Source organism: Trachypithecus francoisi, unplaced genomic scaffold (genome assembly GCF_009764315.1).
Source record: "Trachypithecus francoisi isolate TF-2019V2 unplaced genomic scaffold, Tfra_2.0 Lachesis_group0, whole genome shotgun sequence".
NCBI lineage: Eukaryota > Metazoa > Chordata > Mammalia > Primates > Cercopithecidae > Trachypithecus > Trachypithecus francoisi.
The window spans coordinates 192057069-192079589 of NW_022681453.1; the positions used below are offsets into that span (position 1 = coordinate 192057069).

The 22521-nt window shown below is 37.8% G+C and overlaps 1 protein-coding gene across 1 annotated transcript in view; it reads right to left on the reverse strand.

Annotated features, from left to right (window-relative positions):
• Nucleotides 1-22521, reverse strand: part of ATP13A4 (ATPase 13A4) — a 153299-nt gene that overhangs the window by 7739 nt on the left and 123039 nt on the right. Inside the window, exons 27-30 of the mRNA XM_033213065.1 lie at nucleotides 9015-9186; nucleotides 7735-7928; nucleotides 6035-6123; nucleotides 760-840 (exon numbers count right to left, since the gene is read on the reverse strand). Coding sequence (XP_033068956.1) covers nucleotides 760-840; nucleotides 6035-6123; nucleotides 7735-7928; nucleotides 9015-9186 — 536 coding nt within the window. The remainder of the gene's footprint in view (nucleotides 1-759; nucleotides 841-6034; nucleotides 6124-7734; nucleotides 7929-9014; nucleotides 9187-22521) is intronic.

The window sequence follows — 22521 nt, forward strand, 5'->3', positions numbered from 1 at the left end:
GTGAATCACGTGGAGAAACAAAGCAGGAGCACAAGCTCATTTCACTGAGGAAATGGAGCACAGGGGAGCTGGAGAATAAAAGCTAGAAAATGGAGCAAATGGGAGCTAGAGAATGAAAGCTGGAAAAGCTCACTATGAATGTCATTTCCCATCTGTAAGGCAAACATGATATGAGTTAAGTGAAAGAAGCCAGACACAAAAGGCCACATATTATGTGGTTTCACTTATATGAAATGTCCAGAATAGTCAAAGCCACACAGTCAGAAAGAAGATTAGTGGTTCCTAAGGCCCAGGAGAAGGCAGAAGGGGCAAGGAAGAGCAGCGGCTAGTAGGTACAGGATTTCTTCAGCAACGATGAAACTGTTCGGCAATTAAGCACTGTTAATGGTTGTACAACTCAGTGAGTGTACTAAAAACCACTGAATTGCGGACTTTAAAAGGGTGAATTTTATGGTGCGTGAATCATATCTCAATTTTAAAAAGTAAATTGTGTTGGGTCTTTATTTGAAAAATGTAGAAATGAATAGGACCTTAGAGATCATAATTCCATTGTCCCCAGCCCCACCTGACAGATGGGAAAACTAATGTCCTGCTTGGGACTCATCAGAGGAAGGCACCATTGCTTACGCTGTGAAGGAAGGGAGCCCCTGCACTGCTGAGTCCATGTAAGCTAAAGTTGTTTTCAGAGTCCCAAAGAAGTCCCCTCACACACACGCATGCACACACACAAGATGAGCAGCCCAAGATCAGCACACTTACCTCCGCCACAAGCGACACAATGAAATTCAAGCTGAGCATGATGACAATGGAGACCCTCCACAGGATGGGAGTGCAGAGCAGCTGGCGGGAGATGATGAAGCACGGTTAGTCTGAAGACAGGCAGACGCTGGAAACACGTTCACATGTTCACAGTATACGTTTTCATAGGTGATAATCTCCTATTATGTGTGTCTATTACATAAATCGTATACATATAAAGAATTTCTATGCTTGTATGCGCAGAAAAAGTATGGAAAGGTTATACTCATGATCCTAATGATTTGGGGGTTATGAGTGTTGCTTTTCTTCTTTTATCTTTTTTTTTCTTGTGATGTGCGTGTTTCTCTATAATTTCTAAATTTCCTAAAATAACTTTGGTCACCTTGCAATTAGAAAAAAATAGTAAAATCACTTTTTGTTTGCTTGTTTTGTTCTGTTTTCAAAAGGGAGGCAGGAATGTGGCTTTATCTCCAGGAGGCCTACGGGTACACATGTCAAACCTTCACAACTGGGTAGCACTGCCCTCTTCTCCCTGGTGCCACATCTCTCCCCAGACGAGCCCTGCTTTTAGCACTGGCTCAAGGCATCTCCCTCAGGACTGTGCATCTAGCCGCACAGTGTTCCCTCACAAGGGCACTTGCCAAAGGAGCAAATGGAGGTGAAATCAAGCCAGTCATGACCTGTCCCTTTGCCCATTTTCTCTGTGTTTCCCCCAACCCCTCCAGGCACATTCCTGATATATATGTACGGTGAATGGATGGTGAGTTATTCTACTTTCCTGTAGCAAGGTTTTATTGTCTCCCTTAATTAACAAGAAAACAGTAGTTCTTCTTAGAGCTGGGATAAGGTAGGAGCATCAAGTAAAGGTTTTAAAATCTTACTTACTTCCAGGAAACCTTAGTAAGCCTTAAAACAAAATAGATGAAACCACATACATACACACACACACACACACACAGAGAGAGAGAAAGAGACAGAAACTTCAGTGCTCTCCATCTCTCCATCTTGCCTTGAGTGTTTTTTAGTTCTAGAGCTATGATGACCTCTATCACCTGCTGCTCTGGAAGAGGAAACTACAGAGAAGCGATCTGTCCTGTTACCGCACATTATAAATACAAGGCAGAACGAGTGACATGATTTGAATTTGTGTCTCCATCCAAATCTCATGCTGAATTATAGTCCCCAATGTTGGAGGAAGGGCTGGGTGGGAGGTGACTGGATCATAGGGTGGATTCCTCCTTGCTGTTCTTGTAATAGTGAGTGAGTAATAGTAATTCAATGGGTGAACTAATGAATGAAAAAGTGCCAAGAGCATCCCACTGTACCTGGCACTGTCTTGTGCATGATCTCATGCGTTAGTGGGAGTAAAAACTGAAACGGTTCTAGAGAGGACAATATTCTCAGAGTTAAAAATTCAAATCTACTTCTAGGAATTTATCTCAGAAATATACTTGTATATGGCTAAAATGATATATGTACAATAATATTTTTATTGCAGCTTTGTTTGTAATAATACTTGGAAACATCTTAAATGTCTATCAATATGGGACTACATATAAAGCATGGTATACATATGACATATACATAATATACATTTATATACAATAAAATATTATATTAGCATTAAAAAGAATGAGGAAAATGTATGTACTGATATGGAACAATTAATACTACTACATGAAAGAAGCAAGGTGCAGGACAATGTATGTGTTTGTAGCAGCCATGAAAATTTTCCACTCAGATCTGCTGCTGGGAGGATAAATGGTGGATACCCCAACTGTTATGTTCAAAATCCACCACCACACATGCTGTAAAGCATATCTAAAGTCATAAGCTGCACATAGCCAAGAAATGAGGACAGCATGGATTCTAATCAGACTCATTTCTATGAGACGTAGAAACTCCTGACGGGCCATGCTGCTATAAAGACACATGCACACGTGTGTTTATTGTGGCACTATTCACAATAGCAAAGACTTGGAACCAACCCAAATGTCCATCAATGATAGACTGGATTAAGAAAATGTGGCACGGCCAGGCGCGGTGGCTCAAGCCTGTAATCCCACTTTGGGAGGCCGAGACGGGCAGATCACGAGGTCAGAAGATTGAGACCATCCTGGTGAACATGGCAAAACCCTGTCTCTACTAAAAATACAAAAAATTAGCCGGGTGTGGTGGCGGGAGCTTGTAGTCCCATCGGGAGGCTGAGGCAGGAGAAGGGCAAAAACCTGGGAGGCGGAGCTTGCAGTGAGCCGAGATCCGGCCACTGCACTCCAGCCTGGGCGACAGAGCGAGACTCCGTCTCAAAAAAAAAAAAAAAAAAAAAAAAAGAGAAAATGTGGCACATATACACCATGGAATACTATGCAGCCATAAAAAAGGATGAGATCATGTCCTTTGTAGGGACATGGGTGAAGCTGGAAACCATCATTCTCAGCAAACTATGGCAAGGACAGAAAACCAAACACTGCACGTTCTCACTCATAGGTGGGAACTGAACAATGAGATCACTTGGACACAGGAAGGGGAACATCACACACGGGGTCCTATTGTGGGGAGGGGGGAGGAGGGAGGGGGGAGGGATAGCATTAAGAGATATACCTAATGTAAATGTCAAGTTAATGGGTGCAGCACACCAACATGGCACATGTATACATATGTAACAAACCTGCACGTTGTGCACATGCACCCTAGAACTTAAAGTATAATTAAAAAAAAAAAAAAGAAACGCCTGATGGGCAACTTTGGCCCGACTTTCTTAGTGCACTGCAGTTTGAGATGCTACACATCCAGCCCTCCTTCTTCCCTCTCTTCTTTTTAGAGGATAAACCCACATCACAGTGTGATGCCTCTCCCCACTTCCTCTGGCTTTCTATTCCCCCTCCCACCACTCCAGGAATTTCCTCCAATAAATCTCTTGCATAACTAAACTCAACTTGACATCTACCTCTCAGAAGACCTGAACAAATATAATAGTTTTCTACTATTTGTGTAAAAATGTGGAAGAAGAATGTACAAAATATGTCCCAAAGTATGTAAAATAAACTGGTGTGGTTGGTTGCCTCTAGGGAGGGGAACTGGTGACTGGGAATCTAAGATGGAATGAGGATTTTCACTATATGGCTTTTTAAACATTCAGATTGTGAACCAAATGAATGTGTTCCCTATTAAAATAATTTATAATTTTTTAAGTAAGCAGTTTCTACGTTGCAAAACAACATGATTCCATGCTTTTAAAAAAACTAAAAATTAGTCAACACATTTATAATATATGAATTGTAAAAGAAGGAAGAATATAGTGAATAATGTTATAATTTTCCTTGTTTGCACATTCTACATTTTCTAAAAAGAACATATATTTTATGTAATAATAAGAAAAATAATTGTTTTAAAAGTGAACAATAGGCCGGACACAGTGGCTCACGCCTGTAATCCTAGCACTTTGGGAGGCCGAGGCGGGCGGATCACAAGGTCAGGAGATCAAGACCACGGTGAAACCCCGTCTCTACTAAAAATACAAAAAATTAGCCGGGCGTGGTTGCGGGTGCCTGTAGTCCCAGCTACTCGGGAGGCTGAGGCAGGAGAATGGGGGGAACCCGGGAGGCAGAGCTTGCAGTGAGCTGAGATCGCGTCACCGCACTCCAGCCAGGGGGACAGAGCGAGACTCCGTCTCAAAAAAAAAAGAAAAAAAAAGTGAACAATAATTATTTGCAGAATCCTTTGCAGTCATGCTGGCAATGACCCTACCCACATTCTCTCCAAATTAAATATGTTCCCTACTTTGTTATACCAGAGGACTCAGCCTTTCTGTAAGAATCTTTTTCTATCAAAAAGTGACATTCAACTCATCATATCTTTTCCTTAACTTCTGTAGGATTAAGAAGTTTTAGCTGACTTAGAAGACCAGTGGGCAAAGCCTACTTATTTCCATGAAAACTTAATTTAATTCATGAAGGCACTTAACAACTGCTAACCACAGTAATGTAATTACAAAAATAAAAAGACACATGCTAAATATATTAGTATGTCAAACTAAAGGTATTAGTATGCCAATGTCACTGTGGGTTTGTGCAGGTGTTGCTGGTTGGAAACACACTATATGCTTTAAGTGCTTGTTTATATTCAGGAGTCTGATACACAATGATCAGCCAGTCATTCCTTTGTCATATTTTGCCATTCTTTGTGTAAGGCACTGGTAACACAAGAATGAGTAAGATACACTGTTGGACCTCATGAAACTCATCTTTGAGATGGAGAGGCAACCAGATATACAAAGCACCAATTAAAAGAGCTGTTTCTTTAGTCATCTCTTCACTATTGCATTTCTTGATCTAAAGATCATTTAGCCATGATTAAATTGTAATACAAGTAGAATAGGTTAAGGGGATCAAAATATGTTTTTCCCTGGCTTGAATATGTAAAATTTTGGTATCTTGTAGGTTTTTATAGCTGTATCAATAAATATAAGAGAGTTTATGAGGAAAAGTATGGCTCTTGGAAAGTAAGTTTTACAGACATTAAGTATGAGCACACAGAAAACATTTTTAAAGTTGTAAAAAAAAATAAATACCTAAATAATAACCCCCCCAAAAAGCTGTATGCAAAACAGTTTTAAACAACTTCAAAAAACAGAAGCATTTAGGAAAAAATTCCCTCATATTTGAAAGAGAAAATACAGAAATATATTTTCTCATCTTATAGGAGTTCTTTTAAAATGAAAATAGTTGGTCAGATTCAGTGGCTCAAGCCTGTAAGCCTAGTGCGTTGGGAGGCCAAGGCAGGAGGCTAGTTTGAGGCCAGGAGTTTGAGACCAGCCTGGGCAACAGAGCAAGCCCTCATCTCTACAAATTTTTTTCTTAAGAATTAGCTGGGCATCATGGCACACTTCTGCAGTCCTAGCTACTCAGGAGGCTGAAGTAGAATTGCTTGAGCTCAGAAGTTTGAGGCTGTAGTGAGCTACGATTGCACCATGGCACTCCAGACTGGGCAAAAAAGTGAGATCCTGTCTCTTAAATAACAAGAAGAAAATAAAATTAAAGTATTCAATACTTAAAGACTATCTTTAGTCTCATGAAATCAAAACTAGGTAGAATTTTATTTCTTGACCAGTTTAAATAAAAAATATAGATAAATTTAGCATATTTTTTTTTAGCTCTGCCAGCCCCAAAGAATAATGTGTGTCAAAAATCATGCCAATTGAAATTGTAATCTGCTTTTTAAAGTTCAGCTGTTACAGAACTGTAAAGCATCACCATATCCCAAAGATTAGACTTACATCCAAACGTCTATATAATTCTGGTATATCAGCAAATAGAATGAATAGGCACACACCAAGCTGTATTATCAGCACAAGGACAAATATATCTGAGGAAATAAGAACACAGCTATTATTTTGAGAAATCAGAGTGAAAAATGTCACACATATTGACATATGTAGTCTAGAGATTAACACTGATTTAATTTACTTGATTTCTATGTCCAAACACTAGATGGAAGGTATTCATTTCTAAGCAATGAGTCTCACCTCTACAATTTCTATGCATGTCCTTGAAGCAAGTGAAAATTTTCACATGCACATTTTAAGTTTCAGTTAATAAAAGTAGTAGATATATATAGGGTAACATTGACAAAATACATGTGCAATAAGTGCCTTGAAGATATCCAAGTATCTGAGTCACTTTAATGCAAGTCATCTGCCTCAAATCATTTTCTGGTAAAAAGGAACCTGTCAATAAACCCAACTTTAAATTGCTATCATACAGAGGCCAGTATTTAGCTGCTTCCTCATCCCAGGAAGGAGAAAAGCTAAATAATTTTCTCTGAACAAATAAATTTGTATGAAAATATTCATAAAGGTACTCAATTTGGGCTTTGAATTTTTTCAAGAAGAAGAGTAGTGATGATATACAAACAAATGTCGCAAATATTAAACAGGTCACTCATTTCTCATCCAAACATACCTTCCCACTCCAGAACGTAAGGAGGTAGGAGGGAGCTACTCTGGTCAAGAGCCTCCATAACCCTCTCTAGTCAGGTTCCTCCAGGCTGGACCCACTAGCAGCCTGCCACCACACAATGCCACCCTGACTACTGCCTTCAAGGCAAGAGACAGGATCCACTTGAGTTCCCTTACGCTTCTCTCCATTGTTTCCAGGGTGAACTCTGACAAGTACTGACAAGTAGAGAAATAAATTGGTCTCTTCAATTTGGAGTGATCCCAAGAAAAGACACCCAGAGGCGAACTTCTGGTGAAGGAAAGGGAGAAAGAAGCCCTAGTATGTCATGCAGCTTTGAAGGAAAGAGCAAAGAACCATGAAGATGAGGCTGTACAATGTGTTTTGCAGAGCCCTAGAGTGGAAGTCAAGAGATGCTAGATAAGGATCAACTCTACAGCTGTTCCCTAAGGGACCTGGACATGCCTACTCTCTCCACTGGACATGCTTACTCTCTCCACTGGACATGTCTACTCTCTCCACTGGACATGCCTACTCTCTCCACTGGACATGCCTACTCTCTCCACTGGACATGCCTACTCTCTCCACTGGACATGCCTACTCTCTCCACTGGACATGCCTACTCTCTCCACTGGACATGCCTACTCTCTCCACTGGACATGCTTACTCTCTCCACTGGACATGTCTACTCTCTCCACTGGACATGCCTACTCTCTCCACTGGACATGCCTACTCTCTCCACTGGACATGCCTACTCTCTCCACTGGACATGCCTACCCTCTCCACTGGACATGCCTACCCTCTCCACTGGACATGTCTACTCTCTCCACTGGACATGCCTACCCTCTCCACTGGACATGCCTACCCTCTCCACTGGACATGTCTACTCTCTCCACTGGACATGCCTACTCTCTCCACTGGACATGTCTACTCTCTCCACTGGACATGTCTACTCTCTCCACTGGACATGTCTACTCTCTCGATTGACTTTTCACCTCTGATCCAGGACAGTTCTACTCACAGTTTGTATAGGTTGGCTGTCTAAATGGTTTTCCTTTAGAGAACACAAGAGCCACGATGATACAGTTGATTGTTCCCAAGAACCAGATCGTAGTGTTCTCAAAACTTGTGAAGGCACTATTACTTTCCATTTTTTCTGGAGCAGTTGGAGACATGGTTAATTCTGAGATGCTTTCATTTTGCACTGTACAGGCACTAAAAGGGAAACCAAAGAAGCTAATGAAGTGAGATGACAAGCCTTTATGGAGCATTTGTACCCAGAAGACTCCATACCAGTGTCCAGAGCAGGCACTCAATGCTTCTATAATTGCCTCTGCTTTGGAAAATACATGCACGCGTGCACACGCACATACACTGAAAAATAGGAAAAAAAAAACAAACAAGCACAGATAGACCCATATTTTGGATACATTGAGAGAGAGATTCAGCCAATTATATATTCAATAAATTATGCACATTCATTAAGGCTATACGGGAAAGAGACTAGTAAGTCATGATTCCTCCCCCAAGTGGCTTAATATCTCTGATAATTTGGCTGAGTGTGGTGGCTCACACCTGTAATCCCTAAGAGGCCAAGGTGGGTGCCTCACTTGAGGCCAGAAGTTTGAGACCAGCCTGGCAAATATGGTGAAAACCCATCTCTACTAAAGATACAAAAAATTAGCTGCACATAGCGGCATGTGCCTATAATCTCAGCTACTGGGGAGGCTGAGGCAGGAGAATTGCTTGAACCCAGAGACAGAGGTTGCAGTGAGCCTAGAACACACCACTGCACTCCACCCTGGGCAACAGAGAGAGACCCCGTCTCTATAAAAACAGCAACAACAAATCTCTGATAATTTGTAAGTGAGGTGAATATATAACTTATCTAACAAGGATAATTTTGAAGGTGAATATATAACTTATCTAACAAGGATAATTTTGAAGGTGAAAAGAAAAGATGTTAATAATTTCACTGGGACATCACTTAATTTAAACTGGGCTACTTAAACTGGGACTGCTCGGGCAAGCTATAATCCATGGTCACCCTAGATATGGAAGATGGTCATAGATCATTATCATATAACACAGGCAAAGATAAATGCTAATGAATGAATGATACATTCATTAGCATTAAATTGTGCTACAGAGAAGAAATAATCACTGAAAATTTGCCCAAGGGACTTTAAAAAGCCAAAACCTTTGGCAGAATGAAGACCCATTTGCCTCCCATCATATCGGCCAGAGGATGTCTGATAGAAATTAGAATGTGAGAAGCAGAAGTTGAGACTGTGCTCATACCTGTGTATCTCCATGGAATACCAAGGCTGCCTCTGAACCAGGATGAATCCTGCAATATGCATGGCCAGGCTGAGAAGAATGTTGAAAATCACAGAGAGTAGCAGAGGTGGAGAGATCAGCCGTCCTGCAGGTCTGAAAGGCACCAGCTTGGGGTAGGCACCATTCAGATTCACTATAAAATAAATTCAAATTTTATATTTATGAGAGCAGGAAAATGTATTCTTGATCAGAAGGATGATGTAAGTCCATTGGCCCATACATTTGAGGAAATGGACAAATTGGAGTACATCACAAACTGAGGGAATAAAAGAATTAATGGATTCAAATTCAAGTCATGTAAAGAATTCTTAAAAGAGCAGATAGAACCACAAGATGTCATTTTTGGCTTCACAAATAGGGAAAAACCATTAAGTTACAGAGAAGGGAGGGATGAAATGTGAAACTGCTTGTTGGAAAATAAATTGATGCAAACCTTCTGCAGGGAAATTTGGCAATAAATATGAAGAGACTGAAAAATGTTCATAACTTTTGACATTAGTTATTCTACTTTTGGAAATTTATCCTAAGCTAAAAAAGTTAATCAGAGATGTGAAAAAATGTTCACTACGGCATCGTTTACAATAAGTTATGGTACATCTATACAATGGAACAACATGTGATCACTACAAAGCAATGCTTCAAAACACTTAATGACAAATAATAGGTGATATCCAGCAAAATGGTGAAGTAGGCAGCTCCAAGTTCCCGCATCTCCACAGAAATATCAAAATACAAGCAGAAACTGTCAGAAATCTGAAAATCTGAACAACAGAAAGGTTTACTGCAACCAAGTGAACACAGAATGAAGAAAAAGACATCTTTAGGATCACAGGAAAATGTTGTGGCATTTCTACTTGCACTTGATCCACCCCCTGCTCAGCTCAGTGGCAATCTTGAAGATAGCCTGCATTCCCAGTGAGGAACTCTGGTCCCTGGTTACAAAAAGAACATAGCAGGCCTCATTTACAAATTGTTATATTTGTCTGTTCCAACCTGTCTGGGAACTACCTGAAGGACTGATGCAGGCACTTATCTCTGTTCCACCTAACGAAGAACTCACTCTGGGCAGAAAAGCAGTGCACATTGCTTAAAAACATTATAAGGCTAACAAATGCAGTTGCCTAGGGCAAAAAATTACAGTTGATACATAAAATAATCATCTACAGCCTGGAAGAAAAGCTAAGGAAATTTTCTTGGAGGAATTAGGGCAGTCTAAATCATCTGTGTATGCTGGGAAATATAGAATGCTATGTAAATGCCCAGGGCAAGAGCTATGTGCATCCCAGGGCAAGGTACATGCTCAGTAAAGACCAGAGAAGACCCAAAACTTTCAGCTTTGGATGATCTCCAGACTCAGTGTACGCCTGGCTAAGTGTTGAATAAGTACTTCAGCACAGAAATAATCTGTAAGGACTGGAGAAGGTTTTGTTTGTTTGTTTGTTTGTTCATTTTTTCCCTCCCTAGAGGTCAAGTAAATCTCTATCAAAACATTAACTGAACAAAAGCTGAAGAAACAGAGACATATATGATCTCACATGAAAACTAGTACAGTGTTTCCAAAAAAGCTTTGGAAAGTCACTAAACAAATGGACTATTACAGCCTTTAACAAACAGTGAAACAAAAAATTCAAACCCTAAAATAGGAGAAGAATCTAATTTTCAGAGTTAGAGCATTATAATATCCAACAGAACAAAATAAATGGACAAAATTTGTCCCCGAGGAAGCATAGATATTAGACTTATTAGGTGAAGACTTTAAAACAACTATCTTCAATATGCTGAAAGAACTAAAGGAAACCATGGGCAAAGAACTAAAGGAAATTAGGAAAACAATGTATGATCAAAATGAGAATGTAGTAAAAAGATTAAAATTATAAAAAGTAGTCAAAAGAAATTCTGAAGCTGAAAAGTACTGTAAGTTAGGTGAAAATTTTATTAAGTGGGTTCAACAGCAAAGTTGAGCAGGCAGAAGAAACAATTAGTGAACTTGAAGGTAGGATAGTTGAAAATATCCAACCTGAGGAACAGAAAAAAAATAATAAAGAAAATGAACAGAGCCTAAGGGGCATGTATAACACAAATAAAGCAGACCAATATGCACATTGTGGGAGTATCAGAAGGAGAGAAGAGAAAGAGACAAAAAGAATATTTGAAGAATAATGGCAGAAAACTTTCCAAATTTGATGAAAGGCATAAATCTGCATATCCAAGAAGTATGAGTCATTACAACAGGTTAAATCCAATGAGATTTACACCAAGACATCATATTTGAACTATTAAAAAAATAATAAAAAGAATCTTGAAAGCAATGAGGGAGAAGTGACACATCACCTATGAGGGGTCTTCAGTAAGATTAGTGCCAATTTCTCATCAGAAACCATGGAAGTCAGAAGTCAAGCAAGAACATTTAAGATGCTGAAAGAAAAAAAAAACCATTGACTAAGAATTGTATACCTGGCAAAACTGTTCTTCAAAAATGAGGGAGAGGCCGGGCACAGTGGCTCAAGCCTGTAATCCCAGCACTTTGGGAGGCCGAGATGGGTGGATCACGAGGTCAGGAGATCGAGACCATCCTGGCTAACACGGTGAAACCCCCCCATCTCTACTAAAAAATACAAAAAACTAGCTGGGTGAGGTGGTGGGCGCCTGTAGTCCCAGCTACCTGGGAGGCTGAGGCAGGAGAATGGCGTGAACCTGGGAGGCGGAGGTTGCAGTGAGCTGAGATCCGGCCACTGCGCTCCCGCCTGGGTGACAGAGCCAGACTCCGCCTCAAAAAAAAAAAAAAAAAAATGAGGGAGAAATTAAGACATCCCCAGATAAACAAAAGCTGAAAGAGTTTGTTATCAGTAACCCTACACTAAAAGAAATGCTAAAGGACTCAGATTGAAATGAATACTTACGTAGAAATAATGATGCCTAGTAAAGGTAGCTATATCAACAAATATAAATGCTGATATTTGTGTATTTTTGGTTGCAATTTCACTTTACATATCCATGTTATTTAGTACACAATGGAAAAAGATGTAATTTGTAACATCAACAATATAAAAGGGGAGATAAAGCTGCAAAGGAGCAGTTGTTTTCATGCTACAAAAGTGAAGGTGTTAATTCAAACTAGGTTGTTATAAATTTAGAATGTTTCACGTCATCTCCACAATTACATTTTATGTAATTAAAAAACCCACTGATAACATCATACTCAAGGGTAAAAGACTGAGAACCTTTGCCTTAAGATCAGAACAAGGTAAAAATACCCTTGTCAGCATGGCTATTCAACAGTATGCTGGGAGTTCTACCCAGAGACATTAGACAAAAAAAGAAATTAAGGTCAACTGGATGTTAGCAAGGTGGCCAGCTAAAAGCCCTTAGCACTCATCTCTCCCACAAAGACAACCAAAACAACATACAACTATATTTTGATGAAAATCACTAAAGGAGAGTGTCAGAATACATCAAAGGAGTAGCAGAAACCCCATAGAGCACAGAAAATCAGTATGGTCACACGCTGGTTTCTGTCATAGTACTCCACATCCCAGGAAATACCTGGCATCCAACACCCCACTCCCTTGCCAGGATCAGCTTAGAACCAAGAGGATGTCTCCTTGTGGGGAAAAGGTAAGCAAGAGGACCCCAGCAGCCCCCATCAACACCCTGGACACCTACAGTCCTCACAAGCACTAAACCAGCTGAGGTAGCTGCCTGGAGCCCACACAGCTGTGCTACCCCAGAGTAGAAGCTAACAGTGTGCCCTTCCCCCTGTGGCCTACAAGGCTACTGCACTATGTCATCTTGAAATGTAAACTACTGCTGGAATGTATCCTGCTCTGAGGGCAAGTGGCATGGCACCCTACCAGCCTTAAGGCTTAATGGCTGCTGGACTACTCCTGCCTGGTGCCCTGCCATCCCTGATCTGCTGCTACATCTTACTCGGTGGGCCAAGTTGCTATGCAGCTATTTCATTTACCCCTCTTAGTCCCACTGCACCATGTCCTCTAGGGCCTGAACTGAACCTATACACTACCTCCAGGGGAAATGAGTGCCTTGGCAGAGCTGCTCCATTTGCCCTTCCCAGTCACCATTGCACCCTGCCCTGCATGGCCTGAGGGGAAGCTGTACATCGCCTCCCAGAGAAACTGCCTTGATGAAACTGTTCAATCTACTTTCAGTCACTGCTGCACCCTGCCCCTAGGGACCTGAGTTGAACCTGTGCACTGCCTCTTGTAAGGCAGTGGAAGAAAAAGAGTACCATGGTAAAGCTGCTCCACATACCCTTCTGAGTCCCTGCTGTGCCCTGTCCCTTGGGGCTTGAGGTGACACTGTGCACTGCTTCCTAAAGAAACAATGCCTTGGCAAAGTGGTCCAACTACCCCTCCCAGTTGCTGCTGCCACCTGGCCCCATGACTGAGCTGAAGTATCGAGTCCTGCCTTCTGGGAAAACGGTACTTTGGTTTCCCAGAGTAGTCATGCCTCCCCAGTGCCTGAGTTGAAGTAGTGCCCTGTCTCCCAGGAAATGGTGTATTGGCCACCCAGAGCAGTCATACCTCACTTCCCCTACACCTATACTTACCCCCAAGCCTGAGCAAAAGCAGTGCACTGCCTCCCAAGGAATCAATGTTTTGGCTGAGCTGGGCAGTTGTGCATTCCAGGCCTGGGCTGACATAGTACTCCACATCCCAGGGAAAAGCACTGGCTGAGCAGAGACATCCCTTCCCCCAACAGGAAAAACAACTCTCGTTCCCTGCTTCCCTAGAGCTTGACTAGCTGGACTAGAGTCTGAACTGCTGAGGCACCTCCTTCTCAGGTAAGTGGAGTGATCACTGCGCTGCTCCCTGCCCCCACTCCCTACTCCCCACCCCTCCAGGGCCCAAGTGATAGCTGTGGCATTTTGGGTTCTTTGCTGTTGCTGTACCCAGCTTCACAGAGTCTGGAATACCGCTGTGCCCCATCATCCCAGGGTCCAAGGTCACCACTAGATGGTGCTTCATCCCCCAGGGAACTTCGTTGCCATTATATCCTATTAGCCCTAGTTCCTGAATTGCAGCTGTACCCTGCTGCCTGGTCCTAAACCTCCAGAGCACTCCACCTCTCCAAGGAGAAAAGTCCCGAACCTAGGACCCTAGCTTCACAGCCTCTCTGAGGTCTTCCCCCTATAACCCAGCACTACTGCGGCTGTTTATAGGCCATGCCAGATCTGACACCTAGAGGATCCCTCAGTCAAGACTCCCCATTGTCTATAAAATGGTCACTCAGGCACTCAGAGTCATTACTGGCACTAATCTTAGCTGAAAAAGCTGTACAAAGTCTATACTACTGCATCTTCTTGGAACCAGAGTTACCACAGTCTTCACAATTAGCACACTGAGACTCATCTGCAAGTGAAAGCCACTGTGTAAAGTTTGGAAGAGGTGATTATTCTGCCAGGTGTAAAGACAATGATGCAGAAACAAAAAGGAAATATGAAAGAGCAGGAAAATATGATAGCAACAAAGAAACACAATAATCCTCCAGTAACTCACCCCAAATAAAAGGAAACTTATGAATTTCCTGAAAAGGAATTTATAATGATCTTAAGGAAACTCAGTGAGATACAAGAGAATACAGATAGACAATTCAGCAAAATTAGGAAAAGAGTTTAAAGAATTTAAATGAGAAATTTAAGAAAGAGAGAAATATCATTTAAAAAGAACCAAACAGAAACTTTGGAGCTGAAGAATTTAATGAATGAAATAAAAAAAATTAATAGAGAGCTTTAATAGCAGACTAGAGTGAGTAGAAGAAAGAATCTCTGAATCTGGAGCTAGGTCTTTTGAAATTACCCTGAGGAAGTAAAGAAAAAAAGAATATAAGAGAACAAAGACAACCCATAGGACTTATGGAACACCATGAAATGATCAAACATTAGCATTATGGGATTTCCAGATGGAGAAGAGACAAAGATAGAAACAAAACATTTTATATAATAAAATAAGTGCTGAAAACCTTCTAAGTCCTACAAGAAATATGAAAATCCAGATAGATATATGAATTTCAAAGCTCCCCAAAAGAATTTAACCCAAAGAGATTCTCACCATGGCACATTATTATAATAAATTGTCAAAAATAAAAGAAAAAGAATTTTAAAAGCCGCAAGAGAAAAGTGCCAAATCGCAAATAAGGGAATCCCCATTAGACTATCAACCGATTTCTCAGCAAAATCCCTGCAGGACAGGACAGAGTGAGATGATATATTCAAGGTGCTGAAAGAAAATAAAACTGGCAGCTGAAAATACTATACAAGTAAAGCTGTCCTTCAGAAGTGAAGGAGAAATAAAGTCTTAGAGAAGCAAAAGTTGAGAGAATTCATCACCACTAGATTTTCCTTACAAGAAATGCTTGAGAGTTTTTCAAGTAGAAATGGAAGGACACTTAATATAAAAACATATGAAAGTATAAAATTCACTAATGAAAGTAAATATATAGTGAAATCCAGAATATCCCAATGCTTTTATGGTGCTCTATAAATCTTATACATCTTTAGTATGAAGTCTAAAAGTCAAAACAGTCAAATATAATAGTAACTACAATACATTGTTAAGAAGTACATAAAATAAAAAGATGTAAATTGTGACACTAAAATATAAATTTGGGGAAGGATAAAAGTCTAGAGATTTGTATTTGACTGAGGTTAGCTGTTTACAGTGTAAAACAGTCCATTATAATTACAACATATTTTATGTAGCTTCACGGTAACCACAAAACAAAAAGCTATAGCAAACACACAAACAATAAAGAGAAAGTAATCAAAACTCAGCACTAAAGAAAACCACCAAATCAAAGAGATTGAAAAAAAGAGAGGAACAAAAGATCTACAAAACAACCATAAAATAACAAAGTGGCAATAGTAAGTCCTTAATTATCAATAATTACTTTGAATGTAAATGGATTATTAAATTCTCCAATCAAAAGACATAGCATAGCTGAATAGATTTAAAAAAACAAGGCTCAACTATACAATGCCTATGAAAGACTCACTTTATCCTCAAGGACACAAAAAAGCTGAAAATAAAGAGATAGAAGAAGATATTCTATGCAAATGGTAATCAAAAGAGAGCAAGATTGGCTATACTTACGTCAGATAAAGTAAACTTCAAGTCAAAAACTGTCACAAGAGACAATGTACCCAACACTGAAGCACCTAAATATATAAAACAAATATTAATGAACACAAAAGGAGAAATAGCAAGACAATAATAGTAGGGGACTTCAATAACCCACTTTCAACAAGAGACAGATCAAGTAGACAGAAAATTAACAAGAAAATATGGGAACTGAACTGCACATTAGACAAAACAGACCTAACAGATATATACAAAACTTTCTGTTCAATAACAGTAGAATGCACATTATTTTCTAATGCACATGGAACATTTTCCAGTTTACATCATATGGTAGGTCACAAAACAAATACTGAAACATTTTTAAAATATCAATATCATTATCAAGTATTGTTTCTAACCACAATAACATGAAACTATAAATCAATGACAGGAGGACCTTCAGAAACTATACAAATGTATGGTAATTAAACAAGGTGCTACTGAATAACCAATGAGTCAATGAAGAAATTAGAGAAATTTTAAAAAATTTAGAGAAACACGAAAATTGAAACAAACACAGCAAAACTTTTGGGATACAGCAAAACCAGTACTCAAAGGAAAGTTTATAGCAATAAATGCCTACATGAATAAAGAAGAAATAGCAAACAACAAGCTAATGTTGAACCTCAAGGAAGTAGAAGAACAACAACAAACTAAACCCAATATTAGTAGAAAGAAAGAAATAATAAAGATAAAGCAGAAACAAATAAAATAGACTTAAAAGCAACAGAAAAGATAAACAAAACAGAGTTGGTTTTCTGAGGAGATAAACAAAATCAACAAACCATAGCCAGAGTAACTAAGAAAAAAAGAGAGAAGACTAAAATAAATAAAATCAGAGGTAAAGGATACATCACAACTAATTACACAGAAATACAAAGAATCATAAGAGAGTATTATGAACAACTGTATGCCAACAAATTAGAAAATCTGGAATAAATGGATAAATTCCTGGACACATAAAACCTACCAAGAATGAATCATGAAGAAACAGAAAACATGAACAGACCAATAATTAGTAACAAGATTGAATTAGTAATAAAACTTTTCCAGTCAAAAAACGTACAGTACCTAATGGCTTCTCCACTGAATTCTACCAAACATTTAAAGAAGAACTAATATTGATTCTATTCAAACTATCCTTAAACATTGTAAAGGAGCATATACTCCCAAACTCATTCTATGAGTCCCCCACTACAAGGATACAATAAAAAGGGCCAATATTTCTAATAAACTTAGATGTAAAAAAATAAAATCCTCAGCAAAATACTAGCAAACTGAATTTAACAACACATTAAAAAGGTAATTCACCATGATCAAGTGGGATTCACCCCAAGACGCAAGGATGGCTCAACATATTCAAATCAATAAACATGATACATCACATCAATAGGATGAAGCACAAAAACCATATAATCATTTCAATAGATTCAGAAAAAGCATTTAACAATATTCAAAATTCCCTTCTGCTAAAAACTCTGAACAAATTAAGCATAGAAGAAAGGCACCTCAACGCAATAAAGGCCATGTATGACAAATCCACAACTAACATCATACTAAATGGGGAAAAGTTAAAAGTTTTTCCTCTAAAATCTGGAACAAGAAAAGGATGCCTACTTTTGCCACTTCTATTCAACATAGTACTGGAAGTCCTGGTCAGAGCAACCAGGTCCTAGACAAGAGAAAAAAAACGAGACGTCCAAATTGTGAAGGAGAAAGTCAAATTGTCCCTGTTTGGTGGCGGCATACTCTTATACGTAGAAAACCCTAAAGACTCCACCAGAGAACTAACAGAATGAATAAATAAATTCAGTAAATTTTTAGAACTCAAAATCAACATAGAAAAATCAGTAGCTTTTATATAGGCTAATAGTGAATTATCTGAAAAAGAAATAAAAAGACAATGCCACTTTCAATAGCTACACCACAAAAAGTAAGATGTCTAGAAATAAATTTAACCAAGGAGGTGAAAAATCTCTATACTGGAAACTATAAAACACTGGTAAAAAAAAAAGGAAGCTAACACAAATACATGAAAGACATCCCATGTTAATTGATTGGAAGAATTAATATTGTTGAAATATCCTTACTACCTAAAGCAATCTACAGATTCAATCCAATCTCTATCAAAACAGCAAAGAAATTTTTCATAGAAATTGGAAAAAAATCCCAAAATGTATAGGGACCACAAAAGACCTTGAATAACCAAAGCACTCTTTAGCAAAAAGAATAATGCCAGAGGCCTCATATATCCTTGATTTTAAAATATACTATAAAACTATGGTAACTAAAACAGCTTGGTATTGGTATAAAACAGACACATAAACCAATGGGACAGAATACAGATTCTGGAAATAAATAAAAAATCTACAGTCAATTGATTTTGGACAAAGGTGCAAAGAACACATATTAGGGAAAGCACTGTCTCCTCAATGAATGGTGCTGAGAAAATTGGTTATCGACATGCAGAAGAATGAACTAGAACCCAATCTCTCACCAAATATGAAAATTAACTCAAAGTGGATTAAAAACTTAAATGTAAAACTTGAAACTATAAAACTACCAAAAGAAAACATACAACAAATGCTTCATGGTTTTGATTTGGGCAAGAATTTTTTCCCTAAAACCCTAAAAGCATAGGCAACAAAAGCAAAAATAGACAAATGGGAATTACATAAAACTAAAAAGATTCTGCACAACAAAGGAAACAGTTGACAGATTGAAGAGACAACCTACATAGTGGAATAAAATACTTCTAAACTATACAATATAATATAATAACCCCCGACAAGGGGTTAATATCCAGATTGTATCAGGAACTCAAAAAAAACTCAATAGCAAAAATAATAATAAAATAATTCAATTAAGAAATGGACAAAAGACCTGATTAGACATTTCTCCAAAAAAAAAAAAAAGAAATAGATATGCCATATGCCAACAGATATATGAAAAATGTTCAACATCATTAATATTAGGGAAATGCAAATCAAAACCACAGTGAGATATAATCTCATTCCAGTTAGAACAGCTATTACCAAAAAGACAAAAAATAATAAATATTAGTGGGAATGTAAAGAAAAGAGAACCCTCTGGTTCTCTTTTTTTGGTTTACATTTGACTGTTGGTCAAATGTAAATTAGTACAGCCATTAAAGAAAATAGCATGGAGGTTCCCTTAAAAATTAAAAATAGAACTACCATATGATCTAGTAATCCCACTACTGGGTATATATCCAAAGAAAATAACATCAGTATGTCAAAGAAATATCTGCACTCCTGTGTTTATTGCAGCCCTATTCATAATAGCCAAAACATGGGATTGCCCTAAGGGTATATCAACAGGTGAATGAATAAAGAAAATGTGATATAGACAATGGAATACTATTCAGCCTTAAAAAAGAAGGAAATGTTGTCGATTGCAACAACATGAATGAAACTTGAGGACATTGTGCTAAGTGAAAGAAGCCAGACACAGAAGGACAAATTCCACATGACCTCACTTATTTGTAGAATCAAAAAAGTGGATTTCATAGAAGCAGAGAGTAGAACAGCGGTTTCTTAAGGCTGGAAAGAATAGAGATGGAGAGGAGAAGGGGATGGCGAGAAGGTTGTCAGTATGTACAGTTATAGTTCAATAGAAGGAATAAGTTCTACTGTTCTATTGCACGGTAGGATGATTATCATTAACAATAGCATACTTTATATTTCAAAATTGTTAAAAAAGAGAATTCTGAATGTTCTCACTACGAAAAATGATAAATGCGTAAAGTGATAAATATGCTAATCATCATGATTTTATTACTACACAACATACACATGTATTGAAATATCACACTGTACCTCATAAATATGTACAAATATGTGTCAATTAAAAATAAGTTGTAACTTTTAAAAAGGAAAAGGAAATAAAGTCATCCAATTGGAAGAAAGGAGTAAAACCATCTCTATGCACTGATGACAAGAGCCTACACACTGAAAATCTTAAGAAACTCACAAGAAAGCTGATAAAATGGATCATTGAATACAGCAATGTTTCAGGGCACAAGATCAACGCAAAAACAATCATTGCGTTTCTATACACCAGCAGTGAACAATTCAAAGATAAACTTCAGAAAACAATTCTATTTCCAAAAAATGAAACACCTAGCGATAAATTTAACCAAGAAAGAGAAAGACTTTTACACTGAAAACTATAAAACTTTGCTGAAAGAAATCAAAGATGATGTCAATAAATGGCAAAACCCATTAAAATCTCATGTTAATGGATTAGAAGACTTAATATTATTAAGATGTCTGTACTATCCAAAGTGATCTACATATTTGATGCAATCTCTATCAAAATTTAAATAGTTATTTTTAGAGAAATGGATAAGCCAGTCCTCAAATTTATATGAAACTATAAGGGTCCCTAAATTGTTTATAAAAATCTTGAAAAGAAGAATAGCATTGAAGGACTCACACTTCCCAAATTCAAACTCACTAACAAAACAGTAACCAAACCAGTTTGGTGCTAACATGAGGAAACACATGTAGACCAAGGGAATAGAATTGAGGGTCCAGCAATAAGCCCATGTATCTATGGCCAACTGATTTCAAAATGCATATTGACATCATTTACTGAAGGAAAGAATAGTCTCTTCAACAAGCTGGGACAACCAGATTTCCACATACAAAGTAAGGAAGTTGGACCCCTACTTCATACCACATGTAAAAATTAACACAAAAAATGGATAAATGACCTAAATGTAAGAGTTAACAATGTAATATACTTAGAAGAAACTTAGGGATACATATTTATAACCTTGGATTTGGCAATGGATTCTTAGATATAACACCAAATGCATGAACAGACAAACAAATAAATAAATAGGACTTCATTAAAATTAAAAACTTGGACATTATTTAAAACGTGAAAAGACAACATATAGGAGAAAATATTTGTGATTTTATGTCTCATGAGGGTTTAATATCCACAATATATGAAGAACTGCTAGAACTCAAAACCCAGAAGACAAAAATTCAATTAGGAAACGGTCAAAGGACGTGAATAAACATTTCTCCAAAGAAGACATGTAAATGACTGATGAGCACATGCCTATATGTTCAATATTATTAGTCATTAGAGAAATGCAAGTCAAAATCATAATAAGATATCACTCCAAACCTATTAGGATGGTTAAAATAATCTTTGACCATTAAATAACAAGAGCTGATGAGGCTGTGAAGCAATTTGACCCCTTCCTTATATGCTGCTAGCGAGAATGTAAAATGATGCAGTCATTAGGAAAACAGTTTGGTGGTTCCTTTAAAAGTTAAATATATGATTAACATATGACCCAGATTCCACTTTATACCCAAAAGAATTGAAAGCAGGGACTCAAAAAGATATTTTATGCAAATGTTCATTGCAGCATTATTCACAATAGCCAACAAGTGGGAGCACCCAAGTCCATCAACAAATAAATGAATAGATAAAATGTGGTATGTACATATAATGGAATATTATTCAGCTATAAAAATGAATTAAGTTCTGATGCATGTTACAAAATGGATTATGCTAAATTAAAGAAACCAGATACAATGGTACAAACTGCCTGCCTTCATTTATATGAAATATATTGAATAGGCAAATTCATAGAGACAAAAAAAGATTAGAGTTAACCATGGGTCAGAGGGAGAGAAGATGGGGAGTTATTGCTTAATGGATAGAGTATCTGTTTGAGGCGATTACAAACTTTTGAAAATATATAGTGGTGATGATTGCAAACATTGTGAATGTAATTCATGTCCCTAAATTATACACATAAAAAATAAAAATGACAATTTTTATGTTATATAATTTTACCACAAGAAAAAAATTAAGATATTTATTGATATTTAAGAAATGGTTCTATGGGTAAATGAAAAATAAGATGCACTATATAGAAGACATAATTCTAATTTATTAATTTATATAGAAAAAAGACTGGACAGAAATACATCAAAATGCTTTAATTGGTTAGCTCTGGATATTAAGATAAAAACAGGTTTTTCTCTGTTATATCTTGCAATGTTTTCCATCTTTCACAGTGAATATATGTTAATAACATACACTTAATATATGTTAAACAGAAAAGAATCAAGTTGCTTAACAAAAAAATAGAGAAAATCCTGAAGGCACTTGTTATGGAGAGGAGAACAATCACAGAAGAAATAAGAGCTGTTCCCAAATTCTTTCAAATAGAATTTTCTGTTTGAAAGAAATTTCAAACAGAAGGACTGTTGTGGAGAAAAAAATCAAACTCTTCTGTGACACCTCAAATGGCAAAACTGGGATGGATGAAAGTTACACAT